Source organism: Sphaerodactylus townsendi, linkage group LG16 (assembly GCF_021028975.2).
Source record: "Sphaerodactylus townsendi isolate TG3544 linkage group LG16, MPM_Stown_v2.3, whole genome shotgun sequence".
Taxonomy (NCBI): Eukaryota; Metazoa; Chordata; class Lepidosauria; order Squamata; family Sphaerodactylidae; genus Sphaerodactylus; species Sphaerodactylus townsendi.
The window spans coordinates 14,756,453-14,767,267 of record NC_059440.1 but is presented as its reverse complement, the minus strand read 5'-3'; the positions used below and the strand labels follow the sequence as shown (position 1 = coordinate 14,767,267).

The window sequence follows — 10,815 nt, the reverse complement described above, 5'->3', positions numbered from 1 at the left end:
CTCAGGCTAGATATAGGGCTGGACAGACACCCCAGTCCTTGCAGGAGCACGACACTTTCAGAACCACCGCTGGAAGTTCCTCCCAACCTAAGCAGAAGGGTCGCGCTCGGACTACAATTCCCACAATGCCACGGGAGGGCGGCTTGGCTTCGTTCTTGAGAAAAGCTACCCGAGGAGGAGTTTCCCATCATGCATCGGGCGCCGGAGTCCTTTTGCTGGACTACGTTTCCCAGTGTGCTTCAGGGAAGGCGAGGTGGAGGAGAGGCGGCAATCGGACCAGCTGTTCGGAAGCCGCGGTTATGGCGGAGTCGCTGGAGTCGCTGCTGCGGCAGCAGCGCCGGAGCCTCTACAAGGGTTTCCGGGCTCCGCCTTGGAAGGAGACCTACCGGCAGGTGGGTCTTGGCCCCTTTGGAACACTGAGGGCGCCAACGTTCGGGAAGTGGAAACATTGTAACGCAGAGCGGGGTTATAGGGTTTGCGTCACCTTGGCTGCGATCCTACGCACCCTTTCCCAGGAGAAGTTACCTCCCACCCTCCCCCGTTGTACATTCACTGAGAAACACACTGAAACGAAAGCGGAACTCGTTTGTTTGAAAGGGCCAGATATAACATAAATGGGACTTGGCCTAGGCGGCCAATCCCCAGTGGGCTCCCTCCCCAGCCCAGGACACATTGGGAGCAGGGTGGGGTGGGTGCCTGGACTGGCCAGCCCGCAACTGTCTTGCCAGGACAGATTGTGAGGAAGGTTATACTGAGAGTGTGCGACTGTCCAAGGTGATCCCCAGGACTCTTCCATGGCAGAAAAGGGATTCAACCCTACACTAATTGCTGCACTGTACCACCTTTGGACCAAGGGTCAGCTTAGGACTCTGACGGTTTACAGAGTCAGGAAGAGAGGATTTCCAAGTAGTCCCCCTTCCTCCTTCAAGTACCCCCTCTGAAATGAACAAAACATATTTATCAGTCGAACAGATTCCCCAGTTCATTCATTCATTCGATCTGTATCCTGGCATAGCCAGGTGGCTTCCAACAACAATAAATACAGTGTAATGTTAACATTGTATGTAGAGGGACATCAAGGAAATGATTTTAGGTGCCACTGACTTTTTCTCCTCATGTCTGTTGTTCTTTTTCCGCAGCGCTGCGTGGAGAGGCTGAAGAACAGTCGGGCCAGGCTGTTAGACCGATACCGCCACGTGGGAGAGAATGCCGCCATTGGTGGAGGAACTTGGAGCTCCCTTCTGGTACAGGAGGTGATGGAGGTGGAGTGGCAGGCCTTGCAGTCAGTGGATGCCCAGCTGCCATCCCTCCGGAAGAACACAACTTCCCTCCACGTTAGTTATATATACTGTACTTTGCATCTTACTAGCCTCCGCGTGCTGCTTTCGCATGCATGTTCAAGATAGAAGAGCCTTTTTAAAAAAGTAATCCTATTGAAACCATCAAGAAAAGCAAATTAAAACCAAACAGCCCGATAGCACAGTGAAAATTGTTTGATGTTAATCCGGTGGGGCATAGTGATAAAGAGCAGCGGACTTTAATCTGGAGAAGTGGGTTTGTTTCCCCACTCCTCCACATGAGTGAGAGACAGCGTGATGTAGTGCTTTAGAACAGGTGGATTCCTAATCTGGAGAACCGGGTTTGATTCTCCACTCCTCCATCTGAGTGGCAAAGGCTTATCTGGTGAACCAGATGTGTTTCCACACTTCTACATTCCTGCTGGGTGACCTTGGGCTAGTTCTTCAAAACTCTCTCAGCCCCACCTACCTCACAAGGTGTCTGTTGTGGGGAGAGGAATGGAAAGGAGCTTGTAAGCCACCTTGAGTCTCCTTACAGGAGAGAAAGGTGGGATATGAACCCGAACTCCTCCTCTTCTAATCTGGAGAAGCAGGTTTGTTTTCTTGCTGCTGTACAAGAAGCCTGCTGGATGACCTTGGACCAGTCACAGTTCGAACTCTCTCAGCCCCACTTACCTCCCAAGATTTCTGTTGTGGGGAGAGGAAGGGAAGGTGATTGTAAACCGCTTTGAGACTAAAAACCAGCTCTTCTTCATCTTGCTGTTATCATAACCTACCCTGCCTCCACATTGGCTCATAGCGGTCGTGAAATCAACCCGCCTTTTTGAAACAGGGGGGAAGATTGTTAGTTAAATCCCTCTGGGACGGGAATCTTACAGCTAGGGATCCATCTCGAAAAGATTCTTCTCCAGTCACTATCCACTTAATATCCTCCACGCAAAACAGCATCTCAAAGAACAATCTAAGCAAATGAGTGGAACGTTGTGGGAATGCATTGGTTCTCTTGCCAAGTTGTGTAGTCAGTGGGGTGATGCCCCAACCTCCGTAAAAGTTAGGAAGATAGGAAGCTATGAGACCCCTCTTGAGAAGTGGCCCCGTATGAATCTTTCATAGGTGCCATGATTTAATGCAAGTGTCCATGAACACCTGTGCAGAATTATTCCAGTATGAGCCTATTGACTGCAAGTTGGTGCATGTATCCAGTTGCATCAATAAAAATGAACCTGGTCCCTCTAGTTCAGGGGTGGGCAATTATTTTTTCCATGGGGCCGCATAAGAAACAGAAAATATTGTGGAGGGCCGGGCCAAAAGGCTGAACTCAATTCTGCATAATAGGGGCTGATAAGTGACAGACAGGTGCACAGATCAACTTGGAATCAGTGGCAACAGTTCTGCATACAACACTATTTGGCACAAATAATCACAGGCTTAACCTACCTGCATAGTTGTCTACTGTGACAATTGAGCAAGTGGGGAAACTTAAGTCCCTTGACCTACTTTTTTCATCAACTAGCACTTTTGAAAGCCCCGCAGAAGCAGGCAGCCAAGGCAACCGGCTTCTGCGGGGCTTTCAAAGGAGGGGAATGCCCCTGAAGCCACTGCGCGAGGGGAGTGGCCTTTCCCAGAGGCCCTTTCCAGCGCAGTGGCAAGGTGAGGGGGGAAGGGGGAGGGTTAGCGTGAGCAGCGCGGTTCTAAACAGGTCCTCTTAGGCCAGGGCCAAGTCTGTCATAAGGGCCAGTCAGGGTCATCCGGCGGGCCGGATGTGGCCCCCGGGCCGTATAATGCCCAGGTCTGCTCTAGTTCATCTGTGTCTGAACTGACTGGCAGCACCAGAACGAAGTCTTAGGCTCTGGCCTGTTCCCATCCTTGTGATCTGAGTCTCTTTTTCTGGAAATGACAAATGTGGAGCTTTGCAAGTTCTGCAGCTGAGCTATTGCTTTCCCTGTGGCCTTTTCCACAAACAAAGACAGAATACAGAGTGTGTGATGTTTTGTTCTAGGTCTTGGAAGACTCTGATGAACTGGCAGTGTTGGAGGAAATCCAGAAAGAGCTGATTTTGCAAGGTACTCTTTCAAAGAAGTATAAGCTGGTTTGAATGGTTGTGATTTTAATTACTGTTGACAGCTGCCTTGAGCACAAGATTATTTTTTTTTAAAGTTAATTGACGTTACTAATAGTTCACTTTTCTCATAGGGATTTTAGTCAGATTGAACATTGTTAATCAGTAAAATCAACAAAATGGGTCATTTAATAAAATGAAAATATTTTTCATATCCATCTGGATCGATAATCAGAGTGTCTCGCCTTGTGTTGAGGCTTTTGAGTTCCAGAAATTAGCAGAAAAGATTTCTTTTCCCAGTTCTGTTGACTCTGGTCTCCTGCATTTTTAATCCTTCTGTTTCTTCAAGGCGCTTGGCATAGCTTGCATGGTTCTCTTGCTTCTCACAAGAAAGTGGCTGACCCAAAAATCACCCAGTGAAATTCATGGAGAAGGGATTTGGATCCCTGGGCCTAGTCAGACGTTCAAACCACGCACCATTCTTGTTCTCATTGAGTTATTTGTAGTGTCTTTTTTTTCTTTAATCTCTACCGTTGCTCTAATTTTGCTGGTTACCTGGCTGACCTTATTAGGTGACTGCCATTTTTCATCAGTCATTACATTGCGTGTTAGTATTTTGATTATTGTTGGAGACCGCAGCATGCGCTTGCTTCAAAGAGGCAGGATATGATTATCTTAAACATTCTCCCATCCCAAAGGCTGACAAGACCGAGCATCTTGCTGGTGCAGTGAATTTGGTGGCAAATAGACTCAAGATGGGCAGGAGGAAGTATTTCTTGACTCAATGAGTAATTAGGTTGTTGGGTTTACTGCCAGTGGACACAGCTATGATGACTATAAGGGGGACCTTATAGTCAGAGGCAGCAAACTTCTAAATACCAGTGCTAGGAGTGTGCCTCTAAGCCCATTTGTTGGCCCTCCTTCAAACAGGTTGACCAGTGTAAAACAGGACAGTGGATTAGATGGACCACTGGTCTGCCTCCAGCATTTGGCTCTAGAGTGAGCTGACTGACTCTCACCTTCAGGCACTGATTTCATCTGCTTGACAGTGTAAACCAGGGGTCCCCAAACTACGGCCCGGGGGCCAAATGTGGCCCCCTGAAGGCATTTATCTGGCCCGCCAGGCATGGCGGTGATGGCTCCATTCATGTGCAGTGGGGGCTCGAGGGAGAGGAGGAACCGGCCCCAACGGCTGTTGAGTGCAATTACATGATGGCACCCCCAAATCTCCATGAATTTTCTGACCCAGAGTTGGAAACCTTACATGTGGCAACGCCTGCTCCGCCCTTCCCTCTCAGCTATTCCATGTGTTGCTGTCAGGCTTTCTGTTCCACCTCACTCCCATTGGCATCAGCCAGGCTGGCGAATTGCTCGCTGGCTGCTAGGGAGGAAAGAACCCAGGAAGATACCTGATCCTGGGTTAGATGGAATGTTTCATTGGGAAAGTTCTGCTTTTTTTTTTTACAGGGGAAGGCATTCCACAGCCTCCCCAACAATATTTGGAGCCCACCCTGTACTTGACATACTTTGGTCACTGTTCTAAAAATAGACCATGACAGAAAGGCTGAAAGGTGAAATCAAACATTTTACAATCATTTGTGCCTAGGAATTTGTTCCTAGTTTTTTTTAGTCCGGCCCTCCAACAGTCTGAGGGACAGTGAACTGGCCCCCTGTTCAAAAGGTTTGGGGACCCCTGGTGTCAACATATGAGAAACTGAAGTAAGTTCAGGACTTATTGGTCCCAGGATACAATTTTCTCATGAAGTTTGTGTTCTGGAAAGGAGGACCGAACCGTTTTTGTAACCCCTTGATGGCTTTGTGAAGAAGAGATTGGTCCAGGTCTATGCACTGGGAAGCTGTGTCTTGAAGCAATGGTGGTCCATGGTGCTGAAAAATATTTCCAGTTCCTAGCATCAGATGTTTAGGTGCCAGACTCGGTACAGAACTTGGATGTGACCATGTTTACACATCAGATTTTAGGAACGCAGAAAGACTAGCATTTTCCCTACCAAAGTTAGCGGGTCAGTGAGGGCCGCTATCTGGAGAGTCCGCCTTAGGGCTCCTGTTTGCAAGTGACGGCGGCTTTCTCCCTTGCAGAACAGCTGGCTATAGAGGAATACGAACAAAGCCTGCGGTTCGATGAGGAGTGCCTCAACGCGATGCTCGAGGGCTTAGATGCTGAACGCAAAGTGATCTGCCCGGTTTGCCGAAGGTGAGCGTATTTCTTTACTTGATGGCGGTGTTTCGTAGCTTAGCGCGCAACCCGAATGTGATGCGGGAGCTGCTTGAAATGGCCAAAGCTCAGTAACAGCACCAGGTTGGGTCTGCCCCAGATGGCTTCTGATTGGAAAGATCAATTGTTTAGGGCATTTGCTTTGCGTGCGGAAAGCCCGCGGCTCCGCCTTGGGCCTCTCCAGTTGGAAAAGGGAGCTAAGGAAGACCCCTGCCCGCTGGAGGGCCACTACCCAGAATGCAAGTCATCCCGAATGGGTTTGTATGAATGGGGCAGGGGATCTTCCAGGAATCAAGAGAGCCACACTCTCTGTCCTGAGCAATTGACAGTGAGGTGGATCCTTACGAGAGATGTTTGTTTTGCCTTCATCTTGCTGGTTGGTGTTTTGCTGCCATGTCCCATGTAGACACAGGGTGGTTCTTCGCTCCCCACCCACTATTTATCTGTATTCTCCTTTTCTCCCCGATGGGGGCACTGGCGTAATGCCCATTGGGCAAGGTGGGCAGCTGCCCAGGGCATCACCTTGTGGGGGGGGCATCAAAATGCTGAGTTCGTTTTTGGGTATTTTTAGTGGTTTTCCATTTTTGGCCTGCAGGGGGCGCGGTTTTTAGGCTAGTAGCGGCACCAAAGTTTCAGCGTATCTTCAGGAGACTGCCCTTATGCCACCCCCCAAGTTTGGTGAGGTTTGGTTCAGGGAGTCCAAAGTTATGGACTCCCAAAAGGGGTGCCCCTATCCCCCATTGTTCCCAATGGGAGCTAATAGGAGATGGAAGCTACAGTTTTGAGGGTCCATAACTTTGGACCCCCTAAACCAAACTGCACCAAACTTTGGAGGTACCATAAGGACAGTTTCCAGATGATACCCTGAAATTTTGGTGCTGATACATCCAAAAATGCGCCCCCTGCAGGAACATCCCAGAAATTTGCCCAAGAATCTTTGTTCTGGGGTGAGTTTTCTGCATTGCTGTCAATGGGGGTTGCAGGCGGGGGGGGGGGCATTTCTGAAGGCACAGTCTCAAAGCTTTCAGGGTCTCATCAGGAGACTGCCCTGATGATATCCCCCAGGTTTGGTGCAGTTTGGTTCAGGGGGGCCAAAGTTATGGACCCTCAAAACTGTAGCCCCCATCTCCGATTAGCTCCCATTGGAAACAATGGGGGATGGGGCACCCCCTTTGGGAGTCCATAACTTTGGACTCCTTGAACCAAACCTCACCAAACTTGGAGAGTAGCATAAGGACAGTCTCCTGATGATATGCTGAAATTTTGGTGCTGATATGTCTAAAAACGTCACCCCCTGTAGGCACCAATGTCCTGGTGCAAAAAAAAATGTGGTCGTGGCGGAGTGGCCGCCCATGGGGGGGGGGGGGCATCCAACTCAGGTTTTGCCCAGGGATACAGTTTGCCCAGGGCTGCCTCGTTACGCCCCTGGATGGGGGCCCGTAGCAGCTTGCAGCATTCCTCCCTGCTCCATTTTGTTCTCACAATGACCCTTTGAGGTAGGTGAAACCGAGAGAGAGAATGGCCTAAGATTCACAACTGCTGGAGGATCGTGCCACTTCCAGCCCTGCTGCTTGTGCTATGATCCCTGTGTTAGGGGAACTCTGCTTAGTTGGAATTTAATTCGGCTGCCATTTTGTCAGATACCCGCCACTACTGGAACACCCTGATTCCATCCTGGGCCCTGCCTCTCCTCCCTTCTCCTTTGGCCTTTAGACCAGGCGCCTGTGTGTGTGTGTTTTTACACAACCTTGTTGTTTAATCTGTATTTATTGTTTTAATTGCTGCTGAATTTTAATGAGTTAGATTTTATGTTATATTGATTTACTGTTCTGGAAACAGTTATGTTGTGAGCCGCCTCGAGCCCTTCGGGGATGAGGCGGCCTATAAATTTAATAAATAAAAATAAATAAAATAAAAGCAGCCGTGTCATAAAGCAAGGTATCAAATTGAACTGCCACCCCCTGCTTTACCACTCAATTTTGCAGAATGATTCAGTCTGGAAGCCCAGATTCTTAGTCGGTTGCCAAAGGTGATGTGAACTGCGGGTTTCCACGTACTTCTTGATCGTGATTCCTTCTCCCTTTTATGATGGGAGCTGGGGTGAGAGCTGTTCTCACAGTCCTATTCTGTTTCTCAGGAATAACCTCTCTGTGATGAGTCACGTGGTCACCTGTACATGCGGACTGTGCATCGGCACACAGGTAAACCATTGCTAAGAGGCACTGAAATGTATTGAATGACAGCCGCCACTACCCTCCGGCAAAGTTTTTAGATGAAATAAAGCGCGGGGGGGTTCAAATCATCTCCATCTCCTTATAATTTGGACAGGAAAATGGAGTAACTGTGACCCTCTTTGTCTGTCCTGAAGCAACAGGCCATTATCTTTGGATGCCACTAAGTTCTACTGTCATCAGACAAGAGTATTCTGTTTAATGCCATATAGAAGGTTGGAAGGATCTGCAGTGAACAGATATACAGGAAAACTCTGTGTACCTACTGTAAAAAATATGATCGGATACATGCTAGTATCTTTAAGGAAATTTAGTTAAATGATGTTATAGGATGGGTGTGTAGTTAGTTGATAAATCAGCACTGAAGGGTACTTAACAGGGTGGTAAATAATCAGCCACATAAAGGAATATCTTGGTTTCTATAGGTGGGGAATCTGTGCATTATATGTGTTACAGAGAAATGTGTAAAGGGAGGAGGGGTGAAATGGGTAACTGGGTAGATGGCAGCTCTGCCAAACTGCATGTATTTGATTTTTTTTCCCTCAAAGGGGATGACTGAAGAAAGGCTTCAGTTGCTGCTAGGAGATGGGCTAACAGAACATAGCCAACACTGTCGGCACAGTCCTGAATTTTCTGTAACTAGCGGGATGGATGGAGAAACCAACCTTCTCATGAGCTGTCGGGTAAGTTTATATTCTATTCTGCGAGCTCCCTGAAGAAGACATGCTCCAGTTTCAGCGGGATCTTCCACCCATTGACTCACAGATGGGGTAGTTTCTTCTCCCTCCCTCCTTTCTCAGTTTTAAATTACATACAAGCCTGGCTGCCACACTTCGATCCCACCCTTCTTCCAAGCAGCTTAGGTTGGCAGACATGTTTCTCCGCTCACAATGTCCCTACAAAGGCTCTGCAGGGCAGGCAAATTGTGTGTTTGCGTTAATCTAGTCTGGCCCAAAGCCACTCAGTGTGCTTTATAGCTTGGGTGGGACGATTTGAACTCAGGTCTCTCCAGATAGAGTGCCATCTTCTAACTCAGTGATGGCAAACCATTTTGAGACCGAGTGCCCAAACTGCAACCCAAAACCCACTTATTTATCACAAAGTGCCAATCCAGCAACTTAACCTGAATACTGAGGTTTTAGTTTAGAAAAAATGGTTGGCTCTGAGGTGTGCGTTACTCGGGAGTAAGCTTGGTGGTAGTTGTTGGCTGTGCTTTGAAGCAACTCTTCGAATGGGTGAATCACAACCCTAGGAGGGTTTACTCAGAAGCAAGCCACATTGCCAGCAACTGAGCTTACTCCCAGGTAAAGTATCACGCTTTAGTTCTTTGCATGAAAATCAGTGGGGTTTAACAGGGTTACCTACACTGCTTGCCCAAAACCAGGCCTTAGATTTAATGCTAATAATTGAGCCCAGCGGCCCAGGCCAGCCTAGATGTGTGGGGGGGGGGGCGACCCTCCCCCCCCCACACACACACATGATGAACTGTTTGTGCTTGCCCGCAGAGAGGGCTGAGTGCCACCTCTGGTATCCGTGCCAGAGGTTCGCCATCACTGTTCTAACTGTATAGGCCTCTACAAGAATGAAAACCTTTTATTAGGAACCAGCCACATGACTAAATGCCATCCAAGTTTTTGCGCTCAGAACTCTTCATCAGAATGAAGATAACAAAATGTTAAAAAATAGAAGTGTATTTCTCAAGCATCCTTTGTAAGATTTTAAAAAAGTATTACATGGATTGCATTCTTGTTTTTGAATTTTGCATGAACCAAGATCACTACAGCTTTTTTTTCCCTGTCTCCATTTGACCCAAGATATCAAAGGAGAATAAATGTTGGTATAGTCACTTTTTTGTCATGCAATTTTTTTGTGAAGGAGAAAAGAGGCATGGGGAGATCTGGCTGTTTATTATTTACTGAAGTGACATTAAAACTACTGGGACAATTGAATTCTCACTCTGCACAGATGGCAGCGGCATTTAGCAACACCTCTACATTTGAAAATAATCCCAGTAAGGCTTTTTTTTAAAAAGTAGAAGACAAATAAAAATTGTTTGGGCATTTGAAAACAGGTTTATATAGCGTTGATAGTAACTAAATAGGAGGCTGTAAGCAGTGGGCTCAGCTCATCCCCACCCTGTGCTGCTGTCACCTGAGGCTGAGGCTGGTTGCCGGGAGAAGCGACTGCACCCAACCTCCAGAGTGTGGACACTAGCTGCAAGGAGAGACACAAATGTATGCCTGCAGTCTTCATGACACTGCCCTACTTTGAACAGGGCAGAACTGTGAAGACTGCCCAAGACATTTCTGTCGGCCTGACTATCGTCTTCCTCTTTTTCTAAACAAGGGACAACTTGACACTTTTGCTTTTTCCTCCTTTTCTGCAGGTTTGTGATTTTTTGGCGGTTATTCTGTAACCTCCGCTGTGCTGAACTGTCTTGTGGGAAAGATGCTGCCGACTCGCTTTTCTACCTGAGCTTGAGACGTTTGGGAGGCATTTTGTAAATCTTGTTAATAAATGTACATGTTCTCAACACATGTATTGTACATAATTGCAAAAAGTATTCTTTATTGCAATATATAATTTATAATTTTAATTTACAGTGAACTACATGTTGTTTTGTGCACTTCATTAAATAAAAACAACCAAATCTAAAGCTTTTTAAAAGTTATGTATTGTCAGTTGGGGTTTTTAACATATCCAGGAATGCTACAAAAGAGCAGAGAGAAGGGGACTAGGCCCAAGTGCGGCAAATGGTGCTTTTTTTTGGACTTGGACAACTCCTAACATCTTCTCCCCACTTAATCTTCTCTAAATGTGTTCCAATTTACAAAGTTGGCTCTGTATGCTGAAGAGTTTGGGAGCTGGAGCTGGCTTGGCACACATTATATACAAACCCCAATAGAATCTGAATTAAAAATTAAGTAACCAGTTGATTGGCTTGGTACCCAGCCACCTAACTATTCCAAATATTTTAAAAACAACAATGCAATT

The 10,815-nt window shown here is 47.2% G+C and overlaps 1 protein-coding gene across 1 annotated transcript; it reads left to right on the top strand.

The window, feature by feature from the left end:
* Positions 1–5: 5 nt before the first annotated feature.
* On the top strand, positions 6–10,354 carry RPAIN (RPA interacting protein). The gene is made up of 7 exons (XM_048519020.1): positions 6–392; positions 1,140–1,334; positions 3,298–3,361; positions 5,455–5,569; positions 7,728–7,791; positions 8,370–8,504; positions 10,208–10,354. The coding sequence occupies exons 1-7, from the start codon at positions 126–128 to the stop codon at positions 10,235–10,237; spliced, it is 870 nt and encodes a 289-aa protein (XP_048374977.1). The 5' UTR covers positions 6–125; the 3' UTR covers positions 10,238–10,354.
* Positions 10,355–10,815: the final 461 nt, after the last annotated feature.

Coding starts and splice junctions, on each gene's coding strand:
- RPAIN (XM_048519020.1), top strand. CDS start 126: ATGCCACGGGAGGGCGGCTTGGCTTCGTTCTTGAGAAAAGCTACCCGA. Junction 3,362..5,454: donor GAAAGAGCTGATTTTGCAAG/GTACTCTTTCAA, acceptor TCTCCCTTGCAG/AACAGCTGGCTATAGAGGAA. Junction 7,792..8,369: donor GACTGTGCATCGGCACACAG/GTAAACCATTGC, acceptor TTTCCCTCAAAG/GGGATGACTGAAGAAAGGCT.